Consider the following 19,717-nt stretch of genomic DNA (forward strand, 5'->3'; position numbering starts at 1 on the left):
AAGAATTTACTTAGGTATGTAGGTATACTAGGTATAGGTTTGTGTGACCATCAACGAAACCCTTAAAATCATTTAGCTTCACTGATTTTAGCCTTTCACATTAGTTCTTTCTGTAAGTAGACATCGGCTTTTAGTCCACTTAATAGGAGTAGTGTGTGTTCACTAAATACTGTCTCTTGATGTTACTTAAACATTGATAGAGGCGAGGAAAATTGAACTCTGGCGAATGAGCATTAAGGGTTAGAAGGTTGAGGTCTTTTTAGAGGTAGGGGACAATAGAGTGTTAGTAGAGTACGGACAGCTGGACAGATTTCGCATGCCGTATCAAATTCCAGACTTCTCACGACATGTGTTGCAGTCCTTCCATTAGTGGTAAGAGATTGTATTGTTAGTACCTAGGCAATGGCGCGACAAAGGTTTTTCTTTAGACTAGTAATAAGTTACAACTAAAACTAGGGGCTATTTGGGTAGGTATGTACCTACCTACCTAATATTCTGCCTACTACCTAAAAAAGTCGGTCAAAAATATTCATAGGCATTTACATCTACTTATATCTTTTCCCATAGAAATTGACCACTCGTGCGGTTAAAGCGATTATTTTCCTCACATAAAGTTTCCACTCTCCAATAGTTCAATACTTCGGTCGTATTTCATTCACTTGCGTCAATGGAAGAAAGGTTATAAGTTGCGAAGTATCTAGGACAGAGGAGACGTAGGAAACAGCTGGAGATGGCACTAGATTAATATTATCGACGCTTCTTTGCGGAGGCGGTAGGTGGGTTTGCTCGAGTCCTACAACGGGGTAAATGGAATGGATAGGATAAAGATCGGAGAATACTTTGTTTCTTTAACTAGTACCTACCTGGGTTTAAATGAAGAAAGTAGGTACTTACCTAATCAATCAAATAAAAAACTAGCGTTGGCAGTTATGTTTCGTAGCATTATCTAGCATACTAGCATAGTTAAGTTTCAATTCTTTCCATCTGAAAATCTAATTTAAGTTACTTTTCTGTTTTTTTCTAGCGCATTATACCTACCTGCCTAACTATACTGATTACTGACAAACGGAAAGCAACTTACAAAACGACATTTTGGATCGCAAGAAACAATGTTATTCAAAATGAAAATAAATATGTATTTAAGTACTCATACAAAGCATGCAATTTATTATACAATTAACTAAAGAATTATAATATTCATGAACATCCTGTTTATACAATGGCCGAGGACAGTCAATCCGAGGGGGTAAGCTATCTTTGCGGTGTCGGGAGTTAGAGCCGTAAATACGGTGAAGTATGTCAAATATCCCACGCCTGGAATAAGACGAAAAATACTTTACAGAGCTATTGAAAAAGCACCTAAATTGTACTACTTATGTAAGTAATCCTCTACCTTCTACCTATACCTAGTAAGTTGCCATTGTAAAATTAATTGACGCTTATAGGGCACAGAGAAACGCTCAAAAGCTTCAGCAAGGTGGATATTTGTGTCTACTGGTTTTAATAGGCTACTAGGAAGTAAGTACTGCTTCGCCAAAAACTGACCTATGCTACCTATCTATCTAATAAAAAAAGATGACCTAAACCTAGACTTATACATAGATAGTCGTGAACAAAAAAACAAAATAAATTTAATTAAAAAAAAACATTTTATTTATGAGCCTTTACCGAAAGCTGGCTACATTCAAAAAATAAAATTCGCTACAAAATATTCATAAAAAAATATTTCAACGCCTCCGTGGAGGCGGCGTCGGCGGCGGAGGCGTGGCGGTGCCCACGGTGCAAGAGAGTCTATAGGCGCAGTAGCCAAGCCCGGCTAGACCCAGGGGATATACAATTTTGGCTGTATCTGGAGGCAGGGTGGACACCCCGAAATACGTCAACAGTGCCACGCCTGAAAGAAATTCCATGAAAATCAGCATGCTGCCTTTCGATTACAGAATCAGATAGATCGATCAAAATCAATAAGTATGTGTAGCAATCGACTTCAAGCTTTATGCACCCTACATAATAAATTATAATTACCTACAACCATACACATTATACATATTTTTTTGTGTACAAATAAAGAATATCTTATGTTATCTTATCTTACAACCTACTAAGTTGATACCACTTGGTCCATTTATCTGGAGTCACTTTCTTCTTATTGACTACGTTTGCTGGGGCCGGCATTGTTGCGTAGGACAGCTGTATTACCTACCAGTATCAAAGCCTACATTGTTGTATAGAGAGTTAGGTAAAACATACCAGCCGTATACCATCCCCAAGGGCGTTCCCTTTCGTAGCTATAGTAACACAGCGACAAGATATTCCCAGCCACCACCACATTCCCCAAGTGAGGGTTGTCGTGACCAGACAACGCCAGGACAAAGGGGACTACTCCGGAAACCAGATGTATTGTCGCTATTTCCTTCTTGTTGGAATACAAATCTGCCATAAGACATGGCAGCGCCAAGTATCTGGTCGCTTTAATGCTGATCGCATAGCCGGATGTGAAGTCGACATCGAGAATTTTACCTGAAAGAATATTGTTTATTAGGAGATTAGCAATATGAACAGTGGTTTGTCAAATAGTTTAGTAATGCACCGGAAGTCAATTGCGGGATCATCGATATAGGTAAGTACATAGGTGTCTACAAGCTACTTTGTAGATAGGTTCCATTAGATTCTAGTAAATTATCAGCCATACGCTATTCTCTAAATGTGCGTAGGTAAAAACTTACTGTGGTATAGTACTCCTAAAACACTGTGAAAAAGAAAATTAGCATGAACACCAGGATGTGTCCAATTTTTTTCTTCAAATCGTGAGAGACCTGCTGAGGTCTCTAAGAATAATATTCCATTTGCTATGGCTGCTAGAATATCACTATCTGCTCCCATATCACGCTTCCATAAAGGAGATTATAACATACAAAATTGAAATGATTATGTACAAAAATAGCTTTAAAAATTCATGTTATTAACTTTTGACATAAGTACATTAATTTGACAAAAGTTGGTATAAAATCTGCCAAAATTAATTAAAAATAATAAATTAATGTGTCTGTTTTTGGCCAGTATCATGAGTCCTCAGAATATTCAATTTAACCAGCGCCATCTAGCGATGAGTAGCTACACTGAAGAAAAATAATAATATACGCTACCTTATTCTGAGGCATCACCGTAATACCATAGACATTCCATAGATAAATTTAAACTACAACCTGGCAACACAAAAATATTGTTTTTCAAATTATTATCATTGGCAACTATTTTAAAAACATTGTGCGGCGGCGCTGCCATTTTGCAGCAGAATAATTTTCTGTTCGTTTATTGCGTACAATACAATTTCCAAGAAGAAATCCCATTGTAAATCCTAGTGTACGTTAGAAACAACGTTTATGAAGTGCAAATTTGTTTGAGCAAGTTCATAGAAGTGTTTATTTTGCATCAAAATGGCTGCCAGCGATTCAGGGACGGACGAATCACTGTATCCGATTGCTGTGTTGATCGACGAACTGAAGAACGAGGATGTCCAATTGCGGTTGAACTCGATCAAGAAACTGTCCACCATAGCCCTGGCCCTGGGCGTGGAGAGGACGAGGTCTGAGCTCATCCCCTTCTTGACAGAAACCATTTATGATGAAGACGAAGTGCTATTGGCATTGGCTGAACAACTTGGTAAGTGTTCGTTATTAGATTTCCAATAACATTGTTACAGTGCAATTTCGACGGTTGGTTGTTTGCCACATGGATTTAATATTCAGCTACCTCCTCCTACGTTATTTTTCTTGTAAACATTGCGAAATTATTCACGATGATGTGAGATGAGTCAGTTATGTGCTCTATACAAGACCTTAACCTATCCTGTTTACATGTGTGATGGTGGTCTACAATTAGTTTACCTATAAGTTGTTTATCTCAATCACGGAAATAAGCAGAGCTACTCCAAGATGACCCACTAATCCTACTTAGTATAAATAAGGTATAGAAGTAGGTATAAAACAAAGAACTAAAACTACTAGAAACTTGGTCAATGTCAGACAATGTAAACACATTAATGTGATTTCCATAGATATTAATCAGTTCATACAATTTCATATGACCCAATCTATTTTAATCAAAATTATTTGAAATTAATATAACACCATGTACAGGTAACATTAACAATCATTATCAATCATAATTTCAGGAAACTTCATCAACCATGTCGGTGGAGGTGAATTCGCCCACTGCCTGCTCCCGCCCTTGGAGTCGCTCGCAACCGTTGAGGAGACGGTGGTGCGAGACAAGGCCGTGGCCTCGCTGAGGGCCGTGGCCGCCCATCACTCCCCGCAAGCCCTGGAGCAGCACTTTGTGCCGCTGGTGCAGAGACTCGCCGGCGGAGACTGGTTCACCTCACGGGCATCTGCCTGTGGACTATTCAGGTAATATAAATGTCGCAGGCAACTGGTTTAATCTTCTGTTTGATTGAACCACTAGCCCGTTCATTGGATGGCGCTATTCAGTTGTATGACTAAAGGACAACTCGTCAAGTCGTTGATTGTAACGTTCGACGTCTTGACTGAACGTCATTCAGCGAAGTCGTTGAATGGGATATAGTATAGCAACTTTGTAATGTCTGGTTAGGGTGGACATCACCAGGCAAGAGTCAACAAAAAGACTATGTTACAAAGCTCTTATCTCACAAATTAACTAAACAATAACAATAAACGTACCTTTATATTGTTGTTCATAATTATCCAGTTTCGCCACTTTTTTTCTTTGAAACTATCCGCCCGCGGCGTAATAATAGGTAAATCCATGTTGTCACACTATTTTAACACAAATAACGCACTTTAAAGCTAATTTATTTGCAAAAATCTAACAATATAGGTGCTTTTTGTGTCAGCTGTTAGCTGTTAGACGCCATATTTGTTTTATTCACCACCTGACTGATTTTAAGTCAGCTAACTAGTTGGACGTTTTGTGACGCTTGTACAATCAACGTTCGGCCTAGTCATACAACTGAACAGCGCCATCCAATGAACGGGCTAGTGGTTCAATCAAACAGGAGATTAAACCAGTTGCCTGCGACATAAACATTGTATAAAACTATGATAACATTAGATGTATCACACACAATTATTTTGTGCCTCCTCAGGCCATAGATGGTTGATCATAGTCATTGTGTTTCATTGTATGGTGGCCTGAAAAGATTGGTTTGTGATCTGTGATATCCATAGATACTATGTTTTATATTAAAATTATTGATAACCATCTCAACAAAGCCAACAAACAAGTAACTATAGCCTGCCACTATGTGTATTCTTCCCATGCTTCATAAGCCTTTCGAATGCCTAAGCGCTGATCTTAGAATTTCAATTGATTTCACTTCCCAGCAATCAATCAGCAAGCAATACAGAATTAACCCTTAAATTTCCCTCCCCACAGCGTCTGCTACCCCCGCGTCTCCCTCCCCGTAAAGGCAGAACTCCGGCAGCACTTCCGCACGCTCTGCCAGGACGACACGCCGATGGTGCGCCGCGCCGCCGCGTACAAGTTTGGGGAGTTCGCGAGGGTTGTTGAGGTGGAGTATGTGAAGCTCGACCTGATACCCATGTTTGTTACGCTGGCTGAGGTGAGTTTTTGATGGAGGAATAAGGGTGTTTTAAGTGAGCTTAGGTAGTAGTTTAGAGGGATATGTACAAAGGTTCCATTTGAGAGATCCAGGGGCTGATACTTACATTCCTAGAGGGGAAAGAATTGAATAGGGGTGTTTTATGTTTGTTGGAGGTACTGAGGTGTGAAGCCATATCACATAGTTGTGTTGGGAGCTGAGTGTAAGCCAGCTGTCTAAGCAAGCCATTTTCCAGTGTAGGTTTGTTGGTTTACACATCTATATATGCACAGTTCATCCCCATGTTTTTCTTCATCAGTGAAAGTAATGACAATGTACATAAACTACAACCAATGGGGATATCCAATTATCCATGCTGTTCCATTTTAAAATACTACATTTCTCTACATTCGAATCTCTGTAACAAAAACTTTGCATATTATCCCTCCAGCTTACCTTTACTAACCTCCCACCCCCCCAATTTCAGGACGAGCAAGACTCAGTCCGCCTCCTCGCAGCCGAGACCTGCGCCGCCGTGGCCGCCCTCTTACCCCCTGAGGACATGGAGCAGCTGGTGATGCCGACCGTGCGCACGCGCGCCGGAGACACGTCGTGGCGAGTGCGGTACATGCTGGCCGACAAGTGAGTGCGAGCGAGACAACTATATTAATATACTAGCGACCCGCCCCGGCTTCACACTTATTCACACTCGACTAGATAAGAACTGAACGTGGTTTATCACCATAGTGAAAGGATTGGCCAATCAGACTAGCGCTGACTTCTCAGGATGCGCAGGACGTCGGGTTTCCATCCCTACCTACTAAATGTGGTTGAGTACTTGAGCAAGAGATGCAATGCAAGTGAGTGACACTGACAGCATTGCTACAAAAAGTCCAATTTCTATGATATCCGTGGGTGAGGGCTCTTAGGTAACATTTCTATTTCATTGTTTTCGTTTTGTTCCTGTACTCACTAATCTATTGAAACGCTTGTCCCAGGTTCGTGGAGCTGCAGGAGGCGGTGGGGCCGGAGCTGGCGCGCGCGGACCTGGCGCAGATCTTCCAGACGCTGCTCAAGGACTCCGAGGCGGAGGTGCGCGCCGCCGCCGCCGGGAAGGTACGTCTTCTTCTTCTTAGCGAGTCCGTGATAAACACCAGAAGGGCTACCACAGGGCGCTTTTAAGACGTTACAAAAGTATTGCATCGCGCTCACTTACATCGCGCAGTCTCAAGAGCGAGCGCGACGGAGAACTTTTGTCACGTCTTAAAGGCGCCCCATGCTAGCTATAGCTTAGGTTGGTTGGGTTTGTCGCAACCGACGGCTGTGTGGTGTGATGCCATCGCATTTGCATCGATATTGGTAGCTATCCTAATCATCATCATCATGGCTCCTCTAGCTATGTGTACCTGTTCTAGTTTAGTTCTTTTGTCTTTTCACTATAAAAAGCAGAAGATTATCATTAATAACTTAGGATCGCCATATTCACACAATCTTATGTGTGTACCTATTTTAAATGCCCAACTTTTACCTCTTTTATTTACCAAACATTCCCAATATAAAACCCCACCTTTTCTCTCCCCAGGTGAAGGACTTCTGCATGAACCTGGAGCCTGCCCACCAGGAGCACATCATCATGACGATGATCCTGCCCCAGATCAAGGACCTGGTCGGGGACCCCAACCAGCACGTCAAGTCCGCACTGGCCTCCGTCATCATGGGCCTCAGCCCCATCGTGGGCAGACAGAACACCATCGAGCATCTGCTCCCATTATTCCTCACACAACTCAAAGACGAGTGCCCTGAGGTACGCCTCAATATTATTTCTAACTTGGAGTGCGTTAACGAAGTCATCGGAATACAGCAGTTGGTCCAATCGCTTTTGCCTGCTATAGTGGAACTTGCTGAGGATACTAAATGGCGCGTACGTCTGGCCATCATTGAGCATATGCCACTGCTAGCGGGACAGTTGGGACAGGAGTTCTTCGATGAAAAGCTGACTGGACTCTGCATGAGCTGGCTGATCGACCACGTCTACGCTATCCGTGAAGCGGCTACCCTCAATGTCAAGAAACTGGTGGAGCAATACGGACCAGCCTGGGCGGAGACCAACGTCATACCCAAAGTGCTGGCCATGTCACGAGAACAGAACTACCTGCACCGCATGACGTATCTGTTCTGCATTAATGTTCTCTCAGAGGTGTGCGGCAAGGATATCACAACTAGAGTCCTTCTGCCGACGGTTCTGTCAATGGCTGACGACAACGTTGCCAACGTTAGATTCAACGTTGCGAAGACGTTGCAGAAAATGGCGCCGTTCTTGGAACCGGCCGTGATCCAGCCCCAAGTCAAGCCAGTGCTGGAGAAGTTGAATGTGGATCCGGATGTCGATGTCAAGTACTTCGCCTCTGAAGCGATCGTCGGGATAGCTGGTTAGAGTTTACGTTAGTCGTCACAGTAACGTTAGTATCTGTATTCCCTTAGTAGATATTTATTCAACTATCTATATTGGATTTGTATCAGACAAGAGATTGAAATATGGCCATTATATCACCGAGATACCTTCGAAACCAAGCATCGGTATTCATTGTCTAAGTTTTGCCATCTTCATACATATGTACCTACTCTGTCATTGCCCATTCCTATGAACCCACGAATGATTTATAGTTTCACTTTTTTATTAGTGTTTTGTATGTAATAAATTGTTTGATTTGGAGATTTATTTTGACAGCATTTAAAACTCTGCACTTAAATATTGTAAGTAACAAATAAAATTATGTAAAAAGTATTCAAGTAGTTTTTTTATCAACATGTAAGCACTGTTGAATTTAAATACCGTTAGATTACAATTTTTGTATATCACATAATTCACATACCAGTACCTAAGTGATTTTATAATTTTATTCGAGTTACAGACTGAATTTAATAGAACATAATACCTACTTCGACATCAACGACGCTTCGCTACGTAAAAGCTATTTAAAAAAAAACTTATTTAAAAAGCAATTAGGTAGGTGCCCATTTCCACGATTGACTGGAGTATAATAATAGGCATGATGAATGTATAATAATTTGTTGCCTACTGCGTAAGTATTACACATAGGTAGGCCTTTAGAACGCTCCCGAATAAATTGAATTGAAATTCCATTAAAAATTTAGGTAGTTACTTCTTTGTTCTTTATGAAAGCGTATTATATTATTCAAATGATTTTTTATCTACAATAGATCAATTTACTGATAGTGGTGACGGGAAGCGGAAAAAAATATGAACTGTCAAATGAGGCATTTTAGGCCACACAAAGGTTAGCTGAATGTTTTCATTATGTGGACCAAATCGCGACTTATACTTTTAATATTTGCCGGAATTGCTTATGTGAGTTAATTAGTTAGTGCAGAAGACAAAGTTAAGCCTTAGGGTCCGGTCACATAAACTGAATTTAGCAGGAGAGCAGAATTTCATAACGTTGAAAATTTAAGGTTGAGTTATTGCATCAAGGTTTATTTTCTACATGTAAGTGAATATTTTATTTTCAGTCCCTGATAATAATACCAGAGCGGGCTGTGGTGACGTATGTCAACACTAAACACTTGGCTTGGGCGAATTCCTCCGTGAAAAAATACGACCGTAAGAGTCCATATTACCTGAACATTGAAGGAGAAAATGTGGTTGTGCTTGACGAAACGTTTCTGGTAAGTTTTCCTATTGGATATACTTCGTAGTTTTATATATTAAAGATCTCTTACAAACAATATCGAATAACGCACGTTAAGGATTAAAAGTAGGTATCCCGTTATTTATAAGGAGCGTTGTAGTTAGGACAAAAGTCCCTCTTGTATCTTGTAGTAACTTCTAGCCCTGTAACACATTTCGGGGCGCATTTAAGACGTGACAAAAGTTCTCCGTCGCGCTCGCTCTCGAGGCTGCACGATGTGAGTGAGTGCGATGCAAAACTCTTGTCACGTCTTAATGCGCCCCGTACTAGCCCTTCAGATCAATGCAAAATGGTTTCAGTTTAACGCAGTGGTGTATCAGTATGTCAGCAACGAATATCGTCGTACCTTCGTCGAGTTTCACATGTCCTTTTGCAAGTTTCTAAAGGACCCATATTTCGGTGGAATATTCTTGAAGTATGGATTGAAATGTCCTATTATTCCGGTAAGCGCTATTTATACTTAGTACCTAGCCGATAATGATTTATTATTATGTGTAGGTAGGTAAATGTTATAGCCTTCTTTCTTACCACAAACACACCACGTCACGTGTAGTTACGTGTGAGTGAATAGTGTCGCAGCGGCTTTTTGCAGTTACGTTGTGGTACCGAAAAAATGTCGATGTGATTGCGTTGTCGCTGTCGTTGCGATGTGGTAACCACGTGGTCGTGTGCAGTTAATAGGGACAGCAGGCGCCAGCTAGGCGCGCGCTGTTGATGGCATCATGTCATGGCGATGTGGCCGCGGTGCCGCCGCCGGTGGTAGCGCTGCTTTCGCGATGTGGTTGCAATGTGGTCGTATTACACAGGTGGTCGATAACAACGGCAAAATGTGGTATAAGTACGTGTAAATTGTATTATTCATTTTCCATACTAAATATACACCCGACCACATGGCGTCGTTGTGGTGTGGTTGTGGCTGTGGTGTGGTTGTGGTATGTGTGAATTGACCCTTAGCGTGTCGGTGATAAACACTAGGGATTGTCACCGTGGTGACAGGATTAGCTAGTCAGCGGTCGTTACACGGGTTCGTTCGATAACGAACCCTTAGCGGCACCAAATAATGTTATCAGTACGGGATTTTCTATTTTTGAAAACTAAAAAAGTTTACGTTTTCTCCTGCCATCTGCATACATTATCTGTCAAAAATGTTCATAGTTTCCGCAAGAGGCGCTAGGTACTTAGTATGCGAGAAAACGTAAACTTTTATAGTTTTCGCCAAACTATCAAACCCTGTACTAGACCCCGGACACGTATATAATCGTTTATGTGATACGTCATTCGGGAAGGCACCTTTCGTGCATCCACCATTACATTACAATAAAATTGTATATAATATTTATGTTATATATTTTTACAGGGTATTTACCATTTCATGAATATGACATTTCCTACGGAGAATTTTCCCCAAGTGTGGCCTTTTGAAAAGTGCTTGTTTAATATGACGATGACGATCAACGGGACTTTAACCGCAACTATGTACATATCTGCAAAATTTATATCGAAACCTGCAAGAAGAACATGAAAATGTTTAATATAGTCAGTAAACAGAAGACCAGTTGTTTTAATATAGTCAGTAAACAGAAGACCAGTTGTTTTATTTTTATAGTCATTGTGCACCTGGCCCTGTAGCACGGGGCGCTATTAAGATGTGACAAAAGTTCTCCGTGGTGCTCGCTCTTGAGGCTGAGCGATGTAAAACTCTTGTCACCTCTTAAATGCTCCCCGTACTAGCCCTTCTGATCTTCTACTAAGTTGAAAATAACAAAGATGGAGCGTTCCGACCATAAAGTTGCTAAAATATAGTTACTGTAAGCATGACGAGGTATTTTTGAAACTACAGGATGTTTCAAAACTGGTTCTGTAAGTTTTAGTAAAAATATACTGAGACGGTGTGTACTGGTGAAGGAAAAAATCGTGAAGAAACCTGCCCATCTAGATTAACCCACCAAGCCGTAATGGACCCGCCGTGAGACATGGTTCAAGCTAAGGAAGCCAGTTTAGACCTTGGGGATAGGTACTTATGCACATAGATTATATTCGAGAGAGCCAGGTGCAGGAACTAACACCCCCACAGAAAATTAAAACCTTCTTATCACCTTGCGGCTTATTATAAAAAAAAATGCAACACCCCATATGGCCACGTTTTACGTTCTAATCGTAGGTAAATGTTTTCTGCGGTAGGTATTCAGTATATTACGAGTAGGAAAATTCTCACCGGTAAAGGGCGAATACTCCTCATTCTAAGATTCCGATAACTTCAATAAATATTTCAGTGGTATTCGAGCGTTGGCTCGGCTTTCCTGAAATTCAGTTAATGGCTTGAGAAGCACAGAGGTCTTATTATTATTATTATAAATTCTTTATTGCACATAAAAACATTGTACAAAGGCGAACTTAATGCTAGTAGCACTCTCTACCAGTTAACCTTTGGTGATGTCGAGAAAGTGGTTGGTAGTGCGAAAGGCTGAGAGGAGAGCTATCTACTTAAATCGAGACACAGAGATATACTTACTTATACATAATAGCTATACAAATTATATACATACAGGTCTTACATCGTTATTTGAGATATCCCTCGTAACTAATATTATAAATGCGAAAGTAACTGTGTTAGTCCGTCTGTCTGTCTGTTACTCTTTCACGCCAAAACTACTGAACGGATTTGAATGGAATTTGCTATAGGTACATATGGTCTAGAGTAGTCTAGACCCTGAGAAAGAACATAGGCTACTTTATATCCCGGAATTCCCACGGGAAAACTTTAAGGCGAAGTGAAGCTCGCGGGAAACAGCTAGTTGGGAATAAATTGAGCTAATATTGTAAAAATGTAAAGGTCCAATTAGTCAACTGATTTAGCGAATTGCACATCTCTAAAACCGTAAAACCTAAAACGCCTCCATAACGTCACAGGAATCATCTTAGCTGAAACGGGGTAACAAAATCGTATGAGGAATACCTACCTGGGTTACTTTGGGGGGAATGTTTGGTCATACGGAGCACGTTCCTTGTGACTTGTGATAGGAGACTAGAGGTGGGTCGTGCTACCCTAACCTTTATTGACGATTTCAATGCATTTTTTTATTAAACCTCGACGGGTTTTTAACTGTAGTGTTTATCTGCCTGTAGTAACGTAGCTGCCCAACGGTGGAACGGATTTTCGATTTGCTTTCTGGTTCGGTTGGTTACGTGAATTTTTAGGGTTCCGTAGCCAAAATTGCAAAAACGGAACCCTTATAGTTTCGTCATGTCCGTCTGTCCGTCTGTCCGTCTGTCACAGCCGATTTACTCGGAAACTATAAGTACTACAGTGATGAAATTTGATGGGAATATGTGTTGTATGAACCGCTACAAAAATATGACACTAAATAGTAAAAAAAGAATTGGGGGTGGGGCCCCCCCATACATGTAACTGAGGGATGAAATTTTTTTTTTCGATGTTTTGACCGTGTGGGGTATCAATGGAAAGGTCTTTTAAAATGATATAAAGTTTTCTAAAAAACATTTTTCTTAAAGTGAACGGTTTTTGAGATATCAGCTCTCAAAGTCGTAAAAAGTATGTCCCCCCCCTCTATTTTTATAACTACGGGGTATAAAATTCTAAAAAAAATAGAGGTGATGCATGCTAATTAACTCTTTCAACGATTTTTGGTTTGATCAAAGTATCTCTTATAGTTTTTGAGATAGGTTGATTTAACTGTAATTTTGCTGCTACGGAACCCTTTGTGCGCGAGCCCGACTCGCACTTGGCCGGTTTTTACTGAGTGGATTACATATTTTTTGGATAGATAATACGCTCACAAAACTCACAACACACACCTTTTTTGTGGGTGGATAAAAACCACGATAGCACCTCAGAGTACGCGAAAGGACGAGTTCAGGGGGGTTACTACTAACGAAAAATAAAAACGTACGAAAAAGCTGTTGTACAATCGGCACGTTTAATACAACCAGATAGAGTCGTGGCTCGCGCAGCAGCGCTCCTAAACTCAGTTTTTCGTCAAATAGAGTGACCCCGTGAGGGCGCGGGCGGCATTATGCAAAACGGACACATTCGAGAGACATTGCTACAACCTACTCACGAGCAAGTCACGAGCTTTCACCTTTTCCCTTAAGATTTTGAAGGTAATGCTCGTAACTGGCAGGTGCTACTTACTTACTATTTCATCTTAATATAAAAAAGGCTTTGTTTAAAAAATCATAATTCCCATTTTTAACCGACTTTCAAAATAGGAGGAAGTTTTTAGATCGCTTGTAACTTTGATTTGACATACTTAATTTACGACTACGGCGACGTCTCGATGGAGTAAATTGCATAAATATATTTTTTACTTTAATTCACGCGATTTCCTGGTACTTTACATTTAAGCATCGCCCGCCTCCCCCAGCGTCGACATCATCGTCTGGGTAGGTAGGTATACCTAAGCTGTGCAACTAAAGAAACGAATCAAGAATTAACTCTCTTACTTAGATAGGTATATAATACACTCACGTGCAATGATAAAGTTCCACTCACAAAATGGCGACACGTACACACGGCAACATTAAATGGTTGGCAGGGCACACTAACGCAGGTAGTGTATGTGTGTGTCGGCGACGTCGACGTAATTATTTAGTTCTGGGCAACCCACACACGGATATTGTAAGCATGTAGTTGTGCCAGTGACAATGATTCTTTGTTTTTATGATATGAAGCAAAATTTTGCAAGGCATCGTAAATGATTGAATGGCTCAGTTGGTATGATACAAGACTTACATGAATCGGTATGGTGGTTCAAATCCCACTGAACTTACAATATTTTTTTTTATTTTTTTAATAATTTTAGTTTTTTTTTTAAGATGGTTAATAATAGTATTGTAGTATATACGAATAAAAGCAACACAGAAAGTAAATGAAACAAGTTATTAAGTGTTAAAATTACCAAATTTATTCTTGCCGTAACATAAACATTAAGGATGTTACGTTTTTGTTGTTTTTCGTTTTAAAACATAGTTGTAGTTTATATTAATAAGGGAAATTTTCAATTTGCAGTTTTAAATCATAATAAACATCAGACAAGGATAGACTGGCTGTTTTACTAAAGTAAATAGGCAAGTCATTAGTTATATGAATCAACATGTTAATTAGCTAGAAATAAGATAACTTGTGAGAATAAGTAACAATAACATCATTAACACATTGGCTTACCCATAATTGTAAATAATGATAAGTATTTAACAAAATAACTAAAATCTTATACTTTATATTACTGAGCTAACCCCAATAACTATAATTTTCACCACTTTTTCGCCATAATATCTTACGTCCATCCTTGTCTGACTTTTCATCACTAAATATCACAACATTGTTGCACCAATCAAAGTTTAAAATAGTCAGTCGCAAAACGCACTCTGTTTCAGATTCAGATTCAGATTCATTTATTTGCTAGAAACATGGGTACAATAATTAGGTCTTACATTAATAAAAAAAGTGTCAGGCAAGTTTCACCGATTGTTCGGTATGCAAATTATAGGTACATATAAAACATAAAATTAAATTAAATAGGCAGGTATATAAATAAAAAAAAAACATGCAGAAACATGCAACCATTAATTAACATTATGAGGGAAAAGATTTGTGCCATTATAAAATTTATACAGATGTCAATCGTAATTAATAAATAATAAAAATTATAATAATTTAAATTCAGATTTGGCATTAAAATTAATACTACAAGATATTATTTATGCATAAAGAATTCGTCTAATGTATAGAAAACCTTTTGAATAAGCCAGTTCTTAAGTTTGAACTTAAAGTGTTTTACAGGTACTTGTTTAATGTCCATTGGTATTTGGTTGAATACTTTGATTGCCATAATGTGGCAGTTTTTCCTGTATAAGGCACTTTTATTAATTGGCATTACAAGTCTATTTTTATTTCGTATGTTAAAATCCACTACGTTTCCTACTTGTTTATATATGTCCGGGTTATTTTTAACATGTATTCCAATTTCTAGTATGTACATCCCTGTTAACGTTAAAATATTAAATTTCTTAAATAATAATCTACAGGAATCTGTGGGTTTCCTACCACAGATCGACGATGCTGATCGGTTAGAGCAATTTTCTTCGCCGGCTTCCGACACCGCAACCCAGCAGCACGCAAGTGAACCCGTACGGTTTGTAGGGATAGAGGATAGATTATGTGTTGTGGCCGTAGAACGGGTGCTGCTGCTGCAGAACGGATCAGCGCTATGTGCAGCTACGATTTCTCGATGGCGTGGTGATGCATCCGTATCATATGCACTGTCTACATGTCCCGAATCTGCGTATCGGTGAACCCATAAGTGAACAGTTCTCCTCTGCAAACAAAAAAAAACAAACACTTAGCTCATACAAATACAAATATTCTAACAGTCAAATAAAATATTTGCAATTTTATGTTACTCACCGTTAAACGTCTTGCGATTTCACTAATTGTAATATTTTGTTCATATAAATACAATTATCTCCGCCTTTTTGAACATGGTTTAGTTTAAGTTAAGACTTTCCATAGTGACTGCGAAGAGTAATTAAGTAAATTGACAAATCACAAAGTGAATCACTATGCAGACGCAGAGGTGAATTGTCACTAAAACTAAAAACAAATTTCGTTTATTAATATTGTATGAGGGTAGAATGGTTTTAATTCTCAAATGAAGAACGAATCATATATTTTTGGCGAAGAGAAATAGTCGACAGCTATGCAGCTTGTAGTCATTTCTCAGTTTCAAATAAATTGATTTTATACTCAACAGCGTTTAAATTAACGTAAAATTTGAATTAAGTAAAATAAAAATAACCATCCTTGGACTCGAACTCACGACCTATGTTTCATAAGTCTAACATTCTACCAATGAGCTACGAAGTATATAGACACAAGCAGTGAAATTTTGCTTCACGTCAATTATATAACTATTTAACTAACACTACCGATTGATATGTTTATGTCACAGCTGGTATACGGGCGTTTGCCTACGCGCAAACTCGTTTGTGCTGTTGTGTGTGTGTGTGTGTGTGTGTGGTTTGTTACTGGTGTGTAAACCGATTTCTGCGTTTATGCACACAAAGACAACGTTAGTGTGCACACATACACTACGTTAGTGTGCCCTGCCAACCATTTGACGTGGCCGTGTGTACCAAATGACGCATTTTTTTATTATTTACAATTTGATCAAAATATTTACTTAAGTATAAGTACTTCTTTAGTTGGTAATATTTTTATTCTGATGCACTGTTAAGTATTTATTGCAGAAAGCGTCATTAAGTTAGTCTTTTCCGTTTTAAAAACGAGTAATTTGATGCTATTGTCACGGGAACTATTTTCATTGCTAGCCACTGTGTAATACTATTGTGCACTTTTATTTACTTTTAGTTTATGTTCTGTATTTCTACTCATTCTACCCTTTCTAATATTTAATATTTATTACTTAATACATTTGATACAGATTGTACATATTACTTTTTATCTAGTAGGTATATACCTACATACCTTACACAAACACTGTCTCACCCACTATTTATTTATTTCTTGCCACAATTATAACCTATGTAATTATTAATATCTTATCACATAACACAACTCATCATAATTAATATATACCAACTTCGCGTTCGTGACTGAGGTCAACTCAAGGGCCAGCTGAAAACCAGCGCTGTGGCCTCACTGTCCATAGCATATGCTGAGCTGGTGCCGTTTTGACACTCTGGACAGCAACCTTTATTTGTTTGTTCTGTATTAAGTATTCTCTTTATTTTGTTGTTGTTTCTTTTTCTTTTTTTGTCTTATTATTCTGTCTCAGTGTGTCAAATAAATGTATCTTTCTTTCTTTCTTCTTCTTTCTAATAAATAAATTACCGGAAGAACCGGAAGCTTCTGTCAACTCGTTCAATAGATACTAGTGTGAATTTATAATTGACTTTTAAGATAATGTTTGTAGGGCTATATTTCACCGGGACACCATGGCGGCGCAACCAGTCGCCGCTACCAACAAAATGTATAGATATAGAGTATGTGCGCAACCAAACCAAACGGTGAGTAACTCTCCGTAGAGCTCTATACATTTTGTTGGTAGCGGCGACTGGTTGCGCCGCCATGGTGTCCCGGTGAAATATAGACCTACAAAAATTATCTTAAAAGTCAATTATAAATTCACACTAGTATCTATTGAACGAGTTGACAGAAGCTTCCGGTTCTTCCGGTAATTTATTTATTAGAAAGAAGAAGAAAGAAAGAAAGATACATTTATTTGACACACTGAGACAGAATAATAAGACAAAAAAAGAAAAAGAAACAACAACAAAATAAAGAGAATTATTTATTAGTCAGCTGCATAAGTAGGTGTAGCGAGCATAGGATTCGATACTATTTTCGAATCTACACGAAGGGTCACTTTTACCAAACGCTAAAAGTATTTAAATCAAATTTTAAATACATTTTGTACTAACTGACAGACGTATGACAGGCTACTAAATACGTTTAGCGTTTGGTGAAATTTCACCTAACATGGAAAAAACAAATGCCACTTTTGGAACTAACAAATTTGCCTTACATTTTGACAGTGACATTTGACCATACGCAAGCAATACGCAACGTAAACGGAGGTTTCGAATCCTGTGCTCACGACTCACACTTTTGAACCTTGTCAATCTAACAAACCGCCTATCCATACATTAAAGCATTGACGGTTCCTGAGTTTAACAAGGTACAGAAGAGTATAACAACTTATGCAGCTGACCGTACTTTAAATAAAATATAACTACAAACTTGTACGGAGAATAATTTTAGTGCCGCCATAATATGTCCCTTTATAGCCGTCTAAATAATTATAGCTGTTTGACGCGGCGACTTACACAAAAACCATAAGCAGAAGTAAAAAATAATTAATGTTAGGTAGGTAGGTTAGGTATAGTATTATCAAATTTTAAAAATATTTAATGATGGTGTGCTACATGCGTGACAAGAAATACGAGTATGTACCTAATGTAATATAAATAGTTTTTGTCGCTTCGAAATTACTTAATAGCATTGGAGGTTTTTGTCGCCTTCTACCCACGCTAACCAAATTGCCTACGTATACAGGGTTATTGGTAAGTAGACCTGATCCTTTCAGGAGGTGATAGAGGAAAGCATTTCCAGTCGATTTAACCCTATAATGCATTATCCGAAACTTAGCAATTTTTAAAATATTAAACAGTCTACTTACCAATAACCCTGTATAAAACGGCATGATGTAAATGTGGGTAATCTAATTTAAAAAAAATAATATAAAATATAAACACTCACACCTTGTACTAATGTATATTCAATTGCGGGGTAGGCAGAGGTGCATTGCTGCATCCACTTTTCGCCAGTGTTTATGTTAGTCCCAATGTAATAAGGGGCGGTCCTATTGACATTTTACGGGCACATCCAAGACCCGAGAACAAATATCTGTGTTTAAACAAATATCTGCCCCGGCCGGGAATCGAACCCGGGACCTTCGGCACAAGAGTCAGCGTTGCTAACCGCTGCGCCATCCGGTCGTCTAAAAAAATATTGATTTATTAACTTAACTGAATTTAACGCAGAATGAAGGTGCTGCGCACAATCCTGCGAGGATTATTGTAGTATCTTTAAGCTTGTTTTTTCTTATGTATTTTACCTATAATTAAATAATAAATAAAATAATTAATTGAATGAACGAGGAACGAAACTGTATTACAACTAAAATTAAAAAAGCTGCGTTTTCAAAGCATGCAATAGAAATGATATGCCAAGTTAATTTGAATGGATTATAATAGTAAAACATACATATAGTTCATAAACTTGTTTATGTTTTAATATTTTAATCGCAGTTGTTATTCCGAGAATTTGCCTTTTAATGTGCTTTTGTTTATATTTTGACAGATGTGTTTATTACAAGGTCTTTGTATATATAGCTACAGTGCCACAAACTTATCTGTTCCGGTGAGAGCGAACTAAATTGATCTATATCTCATAACTTAACTATGAATTATAATATTGATATAGATTAGATGGATTTATTAAAACCGAAAGGGTGAATTACCACTACACGCTAACTTAAAATCTTATAGAATCAAGAAATATTAGACATTTACGTGAGCTCTCACCGGAACAGATAAGTTTGTGGCACTATATATATACAAAGTCCTTGGTTTATTATGTCATATGACGGGTTTCTAATCAGCTGATGTGCCACCGCCATTACAAAATTACTCTCGGATAAGGGCGCTATACCGTCAATATTTTGGCGGTATAAATTTTTATTCTTGGTATTAGCTACATACATACTTATCTTGGTTTCAGGTTTGGTAGAATGGAAAATCTGCTTACTCCCGAGTAACTGGTAGTTAACTCTTGAGTAAAAAGTTACTCGAGCTAGGTCGAATCCACCCTAAGGCTGACTTT

At 38.7% G+C, this 19,717-nt stretch overlaps 3 protein-coding genes across 4 annotated transcripts; 2 read left to right on the forward strand and 1 right to left on the reverse strand.

Moving 5' to 3' along the window:
- Positions 1–1,159: 1,159 nt before the first annotated feature.
- LOC105388269 lies at positions 1,160–2,994 on the reverse strand. Of its 2 annotated transcripts, none has more exons than XM_048630620.1 (3): positions 2,727–2,994; positions 2,251–2,520; positions 1,160–1,314 (listed from the first exon to the last, which is right to left on the reverse strand). In XM_048630620.1, exons 1-3 carry the CDS (start codon positions 2,881–2,883, stop codon positions 1,181–1,183), a joined length of 561 nt encoding a protein of 186 aa, XP_048486577.1. In that variant the 5' UTR covers positions 2,884–2,994; the 3' UTR covers positions 1,160–1,180. The 2 variants fall into 2 exon arrangements, with proteins under 2 accessions (XP_048486577.1, XP_011557456.1); XM_011559154.3 differs by lacking the exon at positions 1,160–1,314 and adding an exon at positions 1,627–1,894 and having other exon boundaries at positions 2,727–2,988.
- A 250-nt stretch (positions 2,995–3,244) lies between these two features.
- LOC105388768 (serine/threonine-protein phosphatase PP2A 65 kDa regulatory subunit) lies at positions 3,245–8,366 on the forward strand. Its single transcript, XM_048630623.1, has 6 exons — positions 3,245–3,663; positions 4,175–4,409; positions 5,416–5,602; positions 6,069–6,223; positions 6,580–6,697; positions 7,164–8,366. Exons 1-6 carry the CDS (start codon positions 3,438–3,440, stop codon positions 8,013–8,015), a joined length of 1,773 nt encoding a protein of 590 aa, XP_048486580.1. The 5' UTR covers positions 3,245–3,437; the 3' UTR covers positions 8,016–8,366.
- A 246-nt stretch (positions 8,367–8,612) lies between these two features.
- LOC119692178 lies at positions 8,613–10,835 on the forward strand. Its single transcript, XM_038111668.2, has 4 exons — positions 8,613–8,951; positions 9,113–9,268; positions 9,591–9,734; positions 10,649–10,835. Exons 1-4 carry the CDS (start codon positions 8,901–8,903, stop codon positions 10,811–10,813), a joined length of 516 nt encoding a protein of 171 aa, XP_037967596.2. The 5' UTR covers positions 8,613–8,900; the 3' UTR covers positions 10,814–10,835.
- The last annotated feature ends 8,882 nt before the right edge of the window (positions 10,836–19,717 follow it).

Source organism: Plutella xylostella, chromosome 26 (assembly GCF_932276165.1).
Source record: "Plutella xylostella chromosome 26, ilPluXylo3.1, whole genome shotgun sequence".
In the NCBI taxonomy this organism is placed as follows: Eukaryota; Metazoa; Arthropoda; class Insecta; order Lepidoptera; family Plutellidae; genus Plutella; species Plutella xylostella.

What these genes read in the sequence shown, in the direction of transcription:
- LOC105388269 (XM_011559154.3), bottom strand. Translation starts at nt 2,883, where the DNA reads ATGGGAGCAGATAGTGATATTCTAGCAGCCATAGCAAATGGAATATTA. An exon ending in TTTAGGAGTACTATACCACA is followed by an intron (nt 2,521 to 2,726) that starts GTAAGTTTTTAC and finishes ATATTCTTTCAG; the next exon opens with GTAAAATTCTCGATGTCGAC. An exon ending in TTGGGGATGGTATACGGCTG is followed by an intron (nt 1,895 to 2,250) that starts GTATGTTTTACC and finishes AATTTCTTTCAG; the next exon opens with GCGTGGCACTGTTGACGTAT.
- LOC105388768 (XM_048630623.1), top strand. Translation starts at nt 3,438, where the DNA reads ATGGCTGCCAGCGATTCAGGGACGGACGAATCACTGTATCCGATTGCT. An exon ending in TGTTTGTTACGCTGGCTGAG is followed by an intron (nt 5,603 to 6,068) that starts GTGAGTTTTTGA and finishes CCCCAATTTCAG; the next exon opens with GACGAGCAAGACTCAGTCCG. An exon ending in GCGCCGCCGCCGCCGGGAAG is followed by an intron (nt 6,698 to 7,163) that starts GTACGTCTTCTT and finishes TTCTCTCCCCAG; the next exon opens with GTGAAGGACTTCTGCATGAA.
- LOC119692178 (XM_038111668.2), top strand. Translation starts at nt 8,901, where the DNA reads ATGTGGACCAAATCGCGACTTATACTTTTAATATTTGCCGGAATTGCT. An exon ending in TGCTTGACGAAACGTTTCTG is followed by an intron (nt 9,269 to 9,590) that starts GTAAGTTTTCCT and finishes AAATGGTTTCAG; the next exon opens with TTTAACGCAGTGGTGTATCA. An exon ending in TGAAATGTCCTATTATTCCG is followed by an intron (nt 9,735 to 10,648) that starts GTAAGCGCTATT and finishes ATATTTTTACAG; the next exon opens with GGTATTTACCATTTCATGAA.